Source organism: Crocuta crocuta, unplaced genomic scaffold, assembly GCF_008692635.1.
Source record: "Crocuta crocuta isolate KB4526 unplaced genomic scaffold, BGI_CrCroc_1.0 scaffold167, whole genome shotgun sequence".
Lineage (NCBI taxonomy): Eukaryota > Metazoa > Chordata > Mammalia > Carnivora > Hyaenidae > Crocuta > Crocuta crocuta.
The window spans coordinates 6,871,562-6,887,316 of NW_027532406.1; the positions used below are offsets into that span (position 1 = coordinate 6,871,562).

General features: G+C 36.5%; 1 protein-coding gene across 4 annotated transcripts in view; it reads right to left on the minus strand.

The window, feature by feature from the left end:
• The window catches only part of CCAR1 (cell division cycle and apoptosis regulator 1), a 60,888-nt gene that overhangs the window by 5,300 nt on the left and 39,833 nt on the right, over positions 1 to 15,755 (minus strand). For all 4 annotated transcript variants that reach the window (XM_077778732.1, XM_077778734.1, XM_077778735.1 and 1 more), the window contains 3 exons: positions 11,840 to 12,031; positions 8,070 to 8,309; positions 7,578 to 7,689 (listed from right to left, as the gene is read on the minus strand). In XM_077778732.1, the coding sequence (XP_077634858.1) occupies positions 7,578 to 7,689; positions 8,070 to 8,309; positions 11,840 to 12,031 (544 nt within the window). The remainder of the gene's footprint in view (positions 1 to 7,577; positions 7,690 to 8,069; positions 8,310 to 11,839; positions 12,032 to 15,755) is intronic.

Consider the following 15,755-nt stretch of genomic DNA (forward strand, 5'->3'; position numbering starts at 1 on the left):
TATGAATAAAAATGGTTTGGAATTTATAAGAAAGAATTATAAAGAGTAATGGGTGCCTGGCTGGTTCAATCAGTGGAGCATGCGACTCCTGATCTCAGGGATGTAAGTTTGAGCCCTATGCTGGGTGTAGAGATTACTTAAAGGAAAAATATTCAACACAGTAAAACTAATTGCAAATAGATAACTGCAAAATAAAACTGAATATCTGAGATGTTAAGATAATTTAGAAGACTGGGGCGCCTCAGTGGCTCAGTCGGTTAAACATCTAACTTCGGCTCAGGTCATGATCTCACAATTTCTAAGTTCAAGCCCTGCATCCGGCTCTGTGCTGACAGCTAGCTCAAAGCCTGGAGCTTGTCTTTGGAATCTGTGTCTCCTTCTCTCTCTGATCCTCCACTCCTCAAACTCTCTCTCTCAGAAATAAATAAAAAAACATTAAAAAAAAAAAAAAGATAATTTAGAAGACCTAACTACAGTGTTAATATCCAGAATTTGCTGACATTTACATTATCTGTTCCACAGTAAAAGATGGGAACTTGGAAAAATCATTCTTTTTGTTTTAAAAGATTTTCTTTTCTTAAATTTTTTTATATTTTAGAGAGAGAGAGGGAGCACGAACTAGGGAGAGAGCAGAGGAAGAGACAATCTCAAGCAGGCTCCATGACCAGCACAGAGCCTGATGTGGGGTTCGATCTCAGGACCCCGGGATCATGACCTGAACTGAAATCAAGTTGGGATACTCAACAGACTGAGCACCCAGGCACCCATCCCAATTTAATTTTTTAAAAAAGATTTTATTTTTAATAATCTTCATACCCAACGAACCCACAATCCCAAGATCAAGAGTCACATGCTTCACTAACTGAGGCAGCTAAATGCCCCTGATTTGTACACTTAAAAAAAGTTTATTTATTTTTAAGAAATCTCTACACTCCAAACAGGGCTCAAACTCAGGACCCCAAGATCAAGAGTCACATGCTCTTGTAACTGAACCAGCCAGGCACCCGAACTATACTCCAAATTTTAAATGGATGAATCACTTAGTATGTGAAAGTATCTCAATAAAGCCATTATTGTAAAACATAAATAGATAAATGGTCTAAAACTGGATTGGGGTGATAATTTCACAAATGAATAAAGTTACTAAAAATGATTAAATTGCACAGTAAAAATGAGTTTTGTAGTATGTATTAGCACCTCAATAAACTGTTTAAAAACAAATGTGTCCTGCGGCGCCTGGGTGGCTCAGTCAGTTGGGTGTCTGACTTCGGCTCAAGTCATGATCTCACGGTTTTTGGATTTGAACCCTGTGTTGGGCTCTGTGCTGACAGCTCAGAGCCTGGAGCCTATTTCAGATTCTGTATCTCCCTCTCTCTGACCCTCCCCTGCTCGCGCTTTCTTTCTCTCTCTCTCTCAGAAATAAATAAAACATTAAAAAAAAATTAAAACAAAACACAAATGTGTCCTTGGAACCAAACTATTTCACTCACGTATACTATAGTATGGAACAGTTCAGCTGCTTTACAGTTTTATTACTGCGGGTAAACTAATTTACTACTAAAAGCTTCACTTTCCTCAATTATAAAATACAGAAAATACTCTCTGAGGAAAACTGTAATGACAATTTTTCTCAAGAGTGTATCATATACTACACAAATGTTTCCCTTCCTTCATTAATAGACATGATCCACCTTATTTGAGTATTTAACTTGAAAGCTGTCACTTTGAAAACTTTGACTCTCCTGGAACTTAGATTTTTTTAAAATAAATTTAAAGAGGGGCGCCTAGGTGGCTCAGTCGGTTGAGCGTCCGACTTTGGCTTCGCTCATAAATTTGAGCCCCACATTGGGCTTGCTTATTATCAGCTGAGAGCCCGCTTTGGATCCTCTGTCCCCGCCCCAACTCTGCCCCTTCCCCACTGGCGCTATCACAAAAAATAAACATTAAAAAAAAAAACACAGAAATGAACACTTAACAACTGAGCAAGCCAGGTACCACAGTGTGTTGGTATTTTAAAGGACACAGTGACTGACATCACCAAATTTCTGTACAGAAAAAAATGCAAAAATTTAAACTAACCCCAAGAGTGATGAAATAACTCTTTACTCTAGTTGATACTACCTTTTATTAAAAACTTAATTTCATCAAATTGATATGTAAAAAATAGGCTCTTACTGTTATATGCTCCTCTAATTACTAAGATTCAACACCATTTTATACATTAATGACAGTGTATTTTCATTTTTTAAAAAATCACAATTGTACTTTACCGCTGGAAAAGAGTAGTCACCCAATTACATGAGGATAATGAAATATAAAGGTACAGGGGGAAAAACCTGATGATATCATAAACAAGCGGCAACTCGAAACATTAGGGAAACCAAAAAGTAACTCTAATCCTATCACCCTATTTGGCTTTGCAGTTTAGGATATTCATTCAAAGATCTATTAGACTATTTGGATATTGTGACTGTTTCAGGAACTTGCAATAAACATCAGCAAAGAGGAGACAAAAACTGTTCTTCCATTTTTTTAAAAGATTTTACTTAAAAAATTTAAAAATTAAAAAGTGTTAAAACACTTCTTTAAAGGGTTATTTTTTTTTTTAAGTTTTATTTATTTCTAGGAGAGAGAGAGAGAGAGAGAGAGCAGGGGAGGATCAGAGAGAGAGGGAGTCACAGACTGAAACAGGCTCCAGGCTCTGAGCTGGCAGTCAGCACAGAGCCCGACGCGGGCCTCGAACCCACGAACCGCGAGATCATGACCTAAGTGAAAGTCGGACGCTTAACCGACTAAGCCACCCAGGCGCCCCTAAAGGGTTATTTTTAAAAATTTAGTTTTGAGAGTGTGCAAGTGGAGGAGGGCAGAAAGAGGGGAAGGACAGATGATGTGAAGCGAGCTCCCTGCTGACAGGAGAGATAGCCTGATGTCAGGCTTCAAACCACAAACCATGAGATCATTACCTCAGCCGAAGTTGGATGCTCAACTAACTGAGCCACCTAGGCGCCCCTAAAGTTTATTTATTTTGAGAGGGAGAGCACACACATATGCGTACAGGGAAGGGGCAGAGAGAAAACTCTAAACAGACTCCGTGCTGTCAGTGCAGAGCCCAATGTGGGACTCAAACCCACAAACTGAGAGATCATGAACTGAGCTGAAATCAAGAGTTGGACACTTAACTAACAGAGCCACCCAAATGCCCCTTTTAAGATTTTACTTATTTTAAAAAAATATTTATTTATTTTTGAGACAGAGAGAGACAGAGCATGATGGGGGGGCGGGGGGGGTGTGCAGAGACAGGGAGACACAGAATCTGATGGAGGCTCCAGGCTCTGAGTTGTCAGCACAGAGCCTGACGTGGGGCTCAAACTCACGAACTATGAGATCATGACCTGAGCCAAAGTTGGATACTTAACTGACTAAGCCACCCAGGAACCCCAAGATTTTAGTTAGTTTTTTAAAATTTTTTTTTCAAATTTATTTCTCAGAAAGAGAGAGACAAAGCACGAACAGGGGATGGTCAGAGAGAGAGGGAGACACAGAATCCAAAACAGGCTCCAGGCTCTGAGCTAGCTGTCAGCACAGAGCCCGATGTGGGACTCGAACCCACGAACCGTGAGATCATAACCTATACCAAAGTTGGGACGCCCAACCGACTGAGCCATGCAGGTGCCCCTGAAGATTTTATTTTTAAATAAAGATAAAAATGTTTAAATGTTTATGTCTGAGAGAGAGAGAGCGCGTGCAAGCGCGAGAGCGTGCGTGCCCACTTGTGTAAGCGAGCTAGTAGGGGAGGGGCAGAGAAGAGGAAGACAGAGAATCCAGAGCAGGCTCTGCACTATCTGCACAAACCCCAGCATGGGGCTCAAACTTCCAAACTGTGAGATTATGACCTGAGCAGAAGTCAGAAACTGAACCAACTGAGCCACCCAGGCTCCCCTTAAGATTTTATTTCATTTTTATTTTATTTTTAAATGTTTTATTTATTTCTAGGAGAGAGAGAGAGACAGCGTGAGCAGGGGAAGGTCAGAGAGAGAGGGAGTCACAGACTGAAACAGGCTCCAGGCTCTGAGCTGGCAGTCAGCACAGAGCCCGATGCGGGGCTCGAACCCACGAACCGCGAGATCATGACCTAAGTGAAAGTCGGACGCTTAACCGACTAAGCCACCCAGGCGCCCCAAGATTTTATTTTTAAGTAAACTCTACAACCAACATGGGGCTCAAACTCACAACATGCTCCACTGACTAAGCCTGCCAGGCATGCCAGCACTGTTTTTTGTATGTATTTTTGTTTTAAATTATTATTGTTTTTTTATTTTTTTTTTTTGAGAGAGAGAGTGAGCAATCAAGTGGAGATGGGCAGAGACAGAGAGGGGGAAAGAGGATCTGATGTGGGCTCTGCGCTGACACCCTTGAGCCCAATATGGTACTCGAACTGACAAACTATGAGATCATGGCCTGAACCGAATTCGGACCCTCAACCGACAAAGACACCCAGGGGCCCCTGTATGTATGTATTTTTAAGTAGGCTCCTTGCCCACCCAAAGCACAATGCACGGCTTGATCTCACAACCCTAAGATCAAGACATGAGCTGAGATTAAGAGGCAGAAGCTTAACCAACTAAACCACCCAGGCACCACCCCAACAACTTTATTCTTAAGTAATCTCTACATCCAACGTGGGTCTCAAACCCCTAAGCCTGAGATCAAGAGTTGCATGCTCTACATAAAGACTAAGCCAGCCAGGTGCCAAACCCCTCCCCCACTTTTCCTTACTAGGAGCTCATTATGTATTCAACTAGGAAAAAGACAATAAGTAAAGTAAGTAATTAGTATAGGAAAATAGGTTATAAGATCTATAAGTAGAGTAGAATTAGGATCAGGAATGTGTACTGGTGGAGGGGGGGGTGGGGACTGCATTTTTAAACAGGGCTGAGGACAGGGTAGGCCTCACTGAGAAAGTGATAGTTGAAAAAAGACCTCAAATGAGGAGGAGTCAGGAAGGGAGATCTCTAGGGAAGAGTTTGCAAGTAGAAGGAACTGCCAATGCAAAGGTCCTAATACAGGGGCATACCTAATGGGTTCAAGAACTAGAATCTATTAGGTGCAATGTGCAAGTAGATAGAGTGGTAAGAGATGAAATTACAGACTTGATGTAGTAGAGCCTGAGGCAGATGTCACTTTGGTTTTTAACATGGAGTTAAATGGAGACCCAATGAAGGAGCCTGAAAACAAATAATAGAAATTTAAAAAAATAAATGAAATGACTTAAATTTTACAAAGGTAATTCTGTCAATTGTGTTGAGAAGAGGCTTTAGACGAGAAGTGAGTAGGCCAGGAAACCAGATAGGGAGATATTTATATATTTAAATGTTTATTTTGAGAGTGAGTAATCAAGCAGGGTGGTAGGGGGCAGCAGAAAGAGGGAGAGAGAGAATCCCAAGTAGACTCTGAAATCAAGAGTTGAAAGCTTAACCAACTGAGCTCCCCCAGATGTCCCCAGACAGAAGATTTATAAAAATAAACTAGGCAAGGGATGCCTAGGGGATTCAGTCAGTTAAACATCCGTCTCTTGATTTTGGCTCAGGTCATGATCTCATGGTTTCTGAGATACAGCCTGTGTGGGGCTCTGCACTAGTGGCACAAAGACTGCTTGGGATTCTGTCTCTGCCTCTACCCTGCTTGTGCTCTCACTCTCTCTCAAAAAACCCCCAAACACTTGGGGCATCTGATTGGCTCAGTCAGTATGGCGTCCAACTTTGGCTCAGGTTATGATCTCATGTTTGGGGGTTTGAGCCCTGTGCTGGGCTTTGTGCTGACAGCTCAGAGCCTGAAGCCTGCTTTGGATTCTGTGTCTCCCTCTCTCTGCCTCTCCCCTGCTCACATTCTGTCTCTTTCTCAAAAACAAATTTAAAATTAAAAAAAAATTTTTTTAATAAATAAAATAAACGAGGCAAGGGAAACATGGCTTAGATTAAGGTTAGATTAGTGGAGCAGGTAAGATATGGTCTGCTTCTGAATGTTTTTAAGATAGAGACAATATAACTTCCAGATTGAAATGGCATCATGACAAAAAAAAGGAGTTTAGGATGATTCCTAGAATTTAGCTTGAGCAATATAAAGGATGAAGTTGCCATCAAATTAGTGGGATAAGGCTGAGGGTGGGAGGTTTTTTGTTATTGTTATTTTTTCTTTTTTTGGTGAAGGGGGGAAAGCAGGAGTTCAGTTTTAGCTACATTTTGAAATGTCAAATAATGGAGATATCAAGTAGTCAGTTGATAGGGGAATATGGGAGAGAGGTCTGACCTAAAACATACATTTGAGAATTGTCAGTATATAGATAATACTGTATTTTAATACTATAATACTATATAAGTCAGGAGAATGGATGAGAAAACCACCAAGGTAATTATACAGTAGAATAAAGAAGACAAATAAGAATTGAGAGCTAGAGCATTCTGACATACACAAAATAATGAGAAAACAGTTTAGGGATTTAATTACAACAGTGATAGGACCATACACAACAATGGGGGAAGGAAGGGAATAAGGACAATAAAAAAGGGCTAAATTCCATTGGACAAAGCAGGTAATGGAAGATAAATGTAGGAATATTGCTATTGAGGTTATTAGGACAATTAAGACTAGATATTAGGTGGTTGAAGTGGAAATATGATGTTACTGTTAATATTTTTAGGTGTGATTATAGAATTACAGTTAAGAAAATATCTTTTCTCAGGCAAGATGAAGAATTCTTACTTTCAAATGGATCAGAAACACACACAAGACAAAATATTCACAATGAATGGTTAGATATGGAGCATTTGATGCACTATTCTCTCAGCTTCTTTTATGTTCAAATATTTTCATCAATGCAAAAAGTAAAATGCTGTGATAGCAAGAAGAAACGGTAGAGGCAAATGAAAAAAATACCTTAAATAGTAATAATCTTCAGAAATATATACTATAGAAAAATTTCTATCCTAAAAAAGGATCTTTAGGGGCACCTAGGTGACTCAGTCAGCTAAGCATTCGACTTTGGCTCAGGTCATTAATGATCCAGCAGTTCCTGAGTTCAAGCCTGCTTTGGGTAATAGATGTGCAGTATTCCCAGGCAGACCTAGGTGTCCTACAGAAAAACCCGGAGTTGAACATAAAGGGGGTCTGGCTGGTGTTAACAGAAGGGAGGGCAGAGGTGGTGTAATTAGCCATGGAGAACGCTGACTTGGCTGGTGTGGTATAACACAGAAGACAGCTTGTTTATTCCATGACTGCTTGTCCTAGGCAGAAAGTGCCTTTCAGGATTTATTTTTGAAGGTTTATAACGTATGTCCAGTTCTCAATTCCAAGAGTTTAATGAAGATCTATATAAAATGGTAGGTTCTACCTTAAAAAGAATCCTCTCACCTATTAATAAAACTAATAGTAAACATTCTTAATAAAAAATATTCTGTTTCTAACAGTAAATACGGTTTCTAAAAAAGAAAAAATATTAAAATTATAGATTGTGATTATATAAAGTCAAACTAAAAATGTATTTTTCATCCAAAGGAGAAATAAAGAAATTTGAATCATACCATCTTCTTCATCCTCAGCTTCTTCTGCTTCCATTGGATCATACTCATCCTGATTATTATCTTCTTCAGTTTCATCATCATCTTTAGAATCATCTTTTCTTTTATCTTCTTTCTATAATTTAAAATACTTTAAAATTAAGCACTATATCTGACCAAATGTTAAATGACTGAACCAAAGTCATTAAATTCATTAAATTTACTTAAAAATTAACATTATAAAATTTTCTAACTATATACTTGAAAAGTAAACAACCATTTACAATATATGTAAATAATCATTATGCGATACACCTTAAATAAGAAATAAACTACCAGAAACAAGTTCTAGATGTTTATAAAGGCTTAATTCAAATTTCTAATAGAACACTACTATCTTTCAGTTAGGCCTTTACATTTCACTATTATGATGAAATTCATCATCATTTTTTATACTCTAGAAGACTAAATGAAAACTTCTAAATCAGGTTGCTGGCCATGAAAATAATTACAGACCTTCCTTTCATCTCTATCTTCTTTTTTATCCTTATCATCGCCTGATTTTCTCCGTTTGGGTTTTGGCTCATCAGTTTCATCATCTCTCTCTTCTTTTTTATCTTTTCTCTCATCTTTTTTGCTTTTCTTCTCCTTTTCTTTTTTGTCCTCCTTCTCAGGAAGAGATAATAACGATTTGTATATTCTGACACCAAAATCTCTTTGAAGCATTTCATTGAAAAGTTCTGCAAACAATGAAACCTATAAAAAGATACCAACAGTAATGCAACTTTAATAGAAATACTGACTATATCCAGCAGAGTAATTTATCAAATGACTTGTCACATTAACAATTAACATTCACTAGTAAGGAGAATTGTAATAATTGGTGTCAATGATGTTGAAGATTCTCAAAAAACTCTAAAACTCTTGTGAATATATGAATACTATATATTTAGTGTTTTTGATCAAATTTTAGAAAAAATAATTGTATCACGAAAGATTTGAAAATGAGTAGAAAAAAAGGATTTCTACTATTTTACACAGCAATTCATTTTCATGATAAATGAATTTTATTCATTTACTTAAGTTTTTCTGAAATGCCTATTATGTAACATAGACTGTTCTAGGTACTGGTGATATAGCAATAAAGAAAGCTGATAAAAGTCCTAACTCTAATGAGCTAACAATCAAGTGGGAAAGAGTAAAAGATAACCAAACCAACATCAAATTTTAGGAACAAGCAAGATAAACACAGAGTAACAAGAAAGTATAGTACAGTCAGAGAAGACCTCTCTGAAAAGTGAGGGAGGCAAGGGAATGGGCCATATAAATATCTAGAAAAGTGTTTGAGAAAGGGGAAACCAATTCAGAATTCTGAGTAGGGAGCATATATTATTATGTAAGTGTCCATGGATACTGGCATACTCATGAACCTAAAATTAAACACTAAATTTTCTACATAAAGATTTCTAAGGAAGGGCATCTGGCTAGCTTAGTCGGTAGAGCACACAAACTCTTGATCTCAGGGTTGGGAGTTTGAGCCCCCCACTGGGTGCAGAGATTATTTAAAAACATTAAAAAAAGAAAAATCCTAAGGCTAATTGTTTCTAATAGACTGAAAGGGTCCAGACTTGAAATTGTTGAGCACAGCTCTAAAATATGTAATCTTGGGGGAGGGGGGCATCTCGGTGGCCACTGGATTGAGTGTCTGATTTTGGCTCAGGTCAAGATATTGAGCGTCCTAAGTTTAAGACCTACATCAGGCTTGCTGCTGTCAGCGCAGAGCCCACTTCAGATCCTCTGTTCCCTTCTCTGCCTCACCTTTGCTTGTCCTCTCTTGTACGCTCTCAAAAATAAACTTAAAAAAAAAATCATAATAAAATAAAATACATAATAATCTAGGGGTGCCTGGGTGGCTCAGTCAGTTAAGTACCTGACTCTTGATCTTGGCTTAAGTCATGATGTCACAATTCATGAAATCAAGCCCCACATGGGACATTGCAATGACACTGCAGAGCCTGCTTGGGATGCTCTCTCTCTCCTCTCTCACAAAATAAATAAACTTTAAATATATATATATAATATTATTAAATATGTTCAGTATATTTGATGTAACTTTAATCAGACTATTTTACTGATCATAAAGGATAATATAATGTATTAAAATTGACCTTATAATCTATTTTAATTCATACTCAGTCTTTATACATTTTAAGAAAACCAAAAAAACCCAAAAACCTATTATTAGTAAAATGATCATTAAGATGTTAAAAACTCCACTTTCCCTTAAAATTAAACTAAATAACATCTCCCTTTGCATAAGTAAACAGCAAGAGGGATATCTTTTCCTAAGTTTTCTCTTTTCCATTACCTAGAGATTAAATAGTAGTAATTAAAGGTGTTAAATTAGAAGAAGCTCAGAACAGTAACTAGAAAAATTATATTTATTTATGTAATCTCTACACCCAATATAGGGCTCAAACCCACAACCCTGAGATCAAGGGTCGCATAATCTTCTGAATGAGCAGGCCAGGCACAACCTAGAAGAGGAGAACTGAAACTGAGGAGAAACCTAGCATTAATATTAAATCAGTCAAAGATTTATAATTTTATGATAAATGCTTTTTCTTAATTATAGAATCTGTAAGGATTTTATTACCACTAAAAAAATTTTTTAAATGTTTATTCATTTCTGAGACACAGAAGGAGACACAACATTAGCAGGGGAGGGACAGAGAGAGAGGGAAACAATCCAAAACAGGCTCCAGGCTCTGAGCAGTCAGCACAGAGCCCAACATGGGGCCTCAAACTCACAAACTATGAAATCATGACCTGAGCTGAAGTCAAACACCCAACTGACTGAGCCACCCAGGCGTGCCATTATTACCATTTTTTAAAGTAACCTCTATACCCACCATGGGGCTCGAACTTATTAACCCTGAGATCAAGAGTAGCGTACTCCATCAAATAAGACAGCCAGGTGTCCCTCTCACAGAATATTTTTTTAAAAATTCATGTACCAAAATGACATCTACATTCTAAACAGATTAAAAGGAACTTAAACCAAAAGATATGTTAGGTGGGGAGGAAAAAAAAAAATAAAGGATCATTTTGCTAATGAAAGCTTGTTTCACAAATTGCTTTGTTTCCAATAGAACAGCATTAGTTTGAGATCCATGGACACCATCTGTCAGATTTATAGTATATACTGCATAAGCAATAAGGAATACCAAAGACTAAATTTTTCATTTATTTACTCAAATTACTGCTGAAAGTAAATATTACTATAAGAGCTATATTTATGGCAACTGGTAATAAAAACAAAATCGTATAGTTATATTTAAAAACACTGACTTACTGGAATCATTAATGTACTAAAAATTCTAAATATTATTTGTAACCTGTCTTGTACCATACCCAATAAGCATGCACTTCATGTTTTATAACTGTCTCAGTAATTCTCTATATTTGTTTTCAAACGTCTCTAGTCTTAAGTAATTCATTTTCATCTGTGGATAAGACATCTTAGGTCAAGTAAGTATGACTAACTTTTCCAATATAATTTATAAAGTAAAACAAACAAAACAAAAAAACCAATGTGAGGTGTGTTGATAAGATACAATAATTGAATACAATTATAATTTTTCACAGGCTGTTAATAAATCAATATTTTAAAATATTTCACATAGCTTTATTTAAAGAATGAAGCAGTCATTTCTTTAGGGATAAAATTCTTCAATTATTTTGAAAAAATAAACTATATGTTGTAAATCTGCTGTATAATAATGGTAAAAAAGAAATAGATTCATGTTGGAAATAATTATCAATTTACTTACCTTACACCTCAATCAATTTTAAATCCTATTAATGATATTTTAATTCTAGAGTAAATAATAAAGCATTAGAGTTCATTCCCAAAGGAAGCAATTAGATTTTATGTATCATGTGTCTCCTGAAAGTCTGATAAAAGAACACACCACTACTTATGAAGCAGTTTTTGTAAAAAATAATTATATCAGAATCTGATTAAAGCTTTAGATCTCTTATCAATTTACAAGAGATACAGAGGCCAGAGGAACATTTAAACAATCCCATAGGAATGTAATCAACAAAAATGACTCTTTTAGGAAAATCAGCTGGTGTCCCCAACACCCACCAAAGAAAAACTGCAAGAAAAAAAAAAAACCCAAAAACAGAATCCATGAAAAAGGCCATCAAAGAAATTTAAAAGATATATTAACCAATCAAAATGTATGTATTTAGATCACAATTCAAATGTAAAACATTACCTCAAATGAATGTTCTTTATTATCTTCTAATCTGTAGTCCAAAAGTACACTCAAAGACATAATGCTACAGTCAAACTTGCCACTCTTTGCAGCCCAGTTTGGATGTACTATGATGGCTGGTTCATCCGGCAATATGTATCTTCTTTCCCGACGCTGGCGTTCCATTTCCTCTTGACGTTTTCTTTCTTCTTCCTACACATTTGAAATTTTAAGTGCTGGTTATACACATACCATATATATGTATCAAACGCACATCACGTAAAGAAAAAGGGCAAAATTCCCATGACTCCTTACGGTGATTATACCAAACATACGGCTGTAAGAAAGTTCAAATTTATTAAAGATACCAGTTTTTATAGCTCCTACTTTTCTTTCTTTTCAGTTTCTCAGCATACAAAACTGTCTTCTAAAGAGGGGGAAAAACCCCTTTATTAACATTATATAAATCAGGGTACTCTGGACAATAGTGACAGTAGCACAGTTTCTAGATCTTCCTAAAATCCCCATATTAAAAAAAGAGAATAATCTCTTTATCAAAACCAACATCCAAGTACATTCACAACAAAACAAAGTAAAATGGGATCCCCATAAACCCCAGTATACGAGTGGTTGGGAAAAAAGTAACAAGAGCCAAAAGACTTATGTTACTGGCATCTGTAAAGGGAGAAAGCAAAAGGAAACAATGGGGTTGTATGAAGGATCTAACAGGAAAACCAGGGAGGAAGGGTTAAGATTGCAGAAGAGTAGGGAGACCCCCTAGGCTTGCTTCATCCCTCGAACACAGCTAGATAAATACCAAATCATTTTGAACACCCAAGAAATCTATCTGAGGACAGAGAGAACAACAATGTAAAACCAGAAGTGAAACAAACACCAGATCATGAAAGTTCAGCTGAGGATCTAAATCCCCAGAACGAAGGGAAACCTCAAGATGGAGATACTCCTGCCAAATACCAAGAGAAGGAATGTGGAAGGACCACCCCAGGAGACAAGCCACATGATGGGCACACATCTTTGACATCGCCCTCACCTAGTGCATTTAGGCATAGGAGCACAAGTCAGATCTTGTAGGATCTCCCACCTTGCCTTCCAATTTGGTTTCAAATCCCTGACTTCCATTTATCTACTTAAAAAAAGCAACAACAACAAAATCATTAGGATATATACTTATTTTCCCACTGACTTTGTTGTTCAAGTAAAATCTAAAATTAAAGTCAACGAAATGTGTGACTTTCTTCATCCTCCATTAATGATTCAAACTGTCCATTCAAAAACTACACAAAGATAATGTAGTCCTAAATAGCAATCCAGCTTTAATTGTAGGGCACTGAATCACCTTGCAAACAAATTACAGTCACTATGATTTACCAACAGGTACTGTACTGGGTATTGTTGGGATTTCTTTTTGGCAAACTTATAACAAACCAGATAATAAATTTAAGTCTTCATCGTTATGAAGAAAAATAAAATAAATAAACCTAAAATATCTTAAAAAAAAAAAAAAAGAACAGGAAAACAACAAGAGTCAATAGGCATTCACTGGAAAGTGAAGTCAATTTTTTAACAGCAACTGAAACTAAGCAACATTTTACAACCAATGATAGTGGTACAAGGAGCCCATGTTAAGATCTAAAAGTGCCTAGAACATTCTACCTCTATGAACTTGCAAAGCTAATTTATATCAGGGCATCTTTCCAGCAAAGGGCCTCACACTGAGGAGGCATTTTTAGAAGCAGGATCAGTAGAACAGGGAGCAGGACAGCAACAACAGAGACATGGAAGAAGGTCCTGATAAACAGTAATAGAAGGGCAACAGAGATTGAAATCCCCGAAAACAAGCCATCATGTGTTTTGACAAAATAAGAAAATAACAAATTATAGAGTTTACTTAAGTTTTTAAAAAGCTATCTTAGGATACCTGGGGGGCTCAGTCAGTTAAGAATCTAACTCTGGCTCAGGTCGCGATCTCATGGTTCAGGAGTTCAAAGCCCTACAGTGCCTCAGATTCAGTCTCCCTCTCTCTGCCCCTTCCCCACTTGCACATGTGTGCTTTCGCACGTTCTCAAAAATAAACATTAAAAAAAAAAAAAAAAGAACCTCTTTCTAAGCAACCTCTTCTGATAAAATATAAGGCAAACTAAATTCACCTAAAAATGAGCCATAGAAAAGTATTCAGATCATGTCCTATACAAAGTTACTAAAAAAAAGGAACAAGGAGAATTATATCCCTACAGACAATGAAAGTGGACCTGAAAAACAGCAATATAGACAGATAAAAATCTTAAATTACTATTTTAAAGTGTGCTAAATAAGATTGAGAAAATCTTACAAACTATGAAAGAACAACATAAACAATTTTAAAATAAAAATAAGGTGACGGGGTGCCTGGGTGGCTCACTCGGTTTAGTGTCCGACTTCAACTCAGGTCATGATTTCATAGTTCAGGAGTTCAAGCCCTGCGTCGGGCTCTGTGCTGACAGCTCAGAGCTTGGAGTCTGCTTCTGATTCTGTGTCTTCCTCTCTCTCTGCTCCTCCCCCACTCACCCTCTCTTTCTCTCTCTCTCAAAAATACATAAACATTAAAAAGATAAAAAATTTTTTTAAGTTAAAAGGTGATAAAATACAGGAAATGATCACAAAGAAAATATAGTTTCTGAAATTTAAAATAAACTGGAAGGAATACAAAAGCAAATACACTCAAGAGACCATGCCTTAAGCAAACAGAAGGCAATGGGAAAAAATTTTTAAACAAGAAATGAAGAAGAAAAGGATTCAAGCAAGAGACCAACACTGAAAAAGGAAAAGGCTGAATATGAGATAACAGGATTCCTTTATGAAAATAAGGAGTAGAATACAAAAAAAAACTATTACTTAGGAAAATGTGATTGCTGATAACAGTTTTATTCACAAGAGCCAAGAGATGAAAACAACTCAAGTGTCCACCAGAGATGAATGGATTAACAAAATGCAGTATATACATGAAACGGAATATAATTTAGCCTTAAAAAGAAATGAAGTTCTGATATATACTATGACATGGATGAACTTTGAAATCATTACACTAAGAGAACCAGACACAAAAGAGCAAATACTGTATGATTCCACTTACATGAGGTATCTAGCACAGACAAATTTGGAGACAGAAAGCAGAACAGAGGTTACTAGGGCAGAGAGGAAGTTGGGTATGGGGACTTAATTGTTTAGTAAGTAGAGTTACTATCTGATAAAGTTCTGGATGTATAAAATAAGGATAGTTCCACAACACTGTGCATGTACTTAATGCCACTGAATTGTACAATAAAAACAGTATAATGGTGATTTTCATTAATGTATATTTTACTACAAAAAAATTTTGTTAAAGAGAAATTTTGCTCACACACACAAAAAAAGATCTGATATTACATATTGAAAGAGCACACCATGGATCCGAGAGTAGTAACCCAGGATGATCAATATCAAAACACCATTCTGATAAAATGAGAAATGTGTGGGTCTAGGCAAAATGACAAGTGATCGTATCAGAGAGTAAATTGCCTTATCACTTTTTGACAGCAAAACTCTGTATGTCATAGAAAATACTTCATTAAAGATATTCAAAGGAATATAAATGTGAAAGATTTTATAATCAGCAAAACTGACTTTTTAAAAAAGTTTATTTATTTTTATTATTTTTTAAATTTATATCCAAGTTAGCATATAGTGCAACAATGATTTCAGGAGTAGATTCCTTAATGCCCTTTACCCACTTAGCCCATCCCCCCACCCACAACCCCTCCAGCAACCCTCTGTTTTCTATATTTAAGAGTCTCTATAACGTTTTGTCCCCCTCCCTGTTTTTAATATTATTTTTAAATCCCTTCACTTATGTTCATCTGTTTTGTATCTTAAATTCCTCATATGAGTGAAGTCATATGAT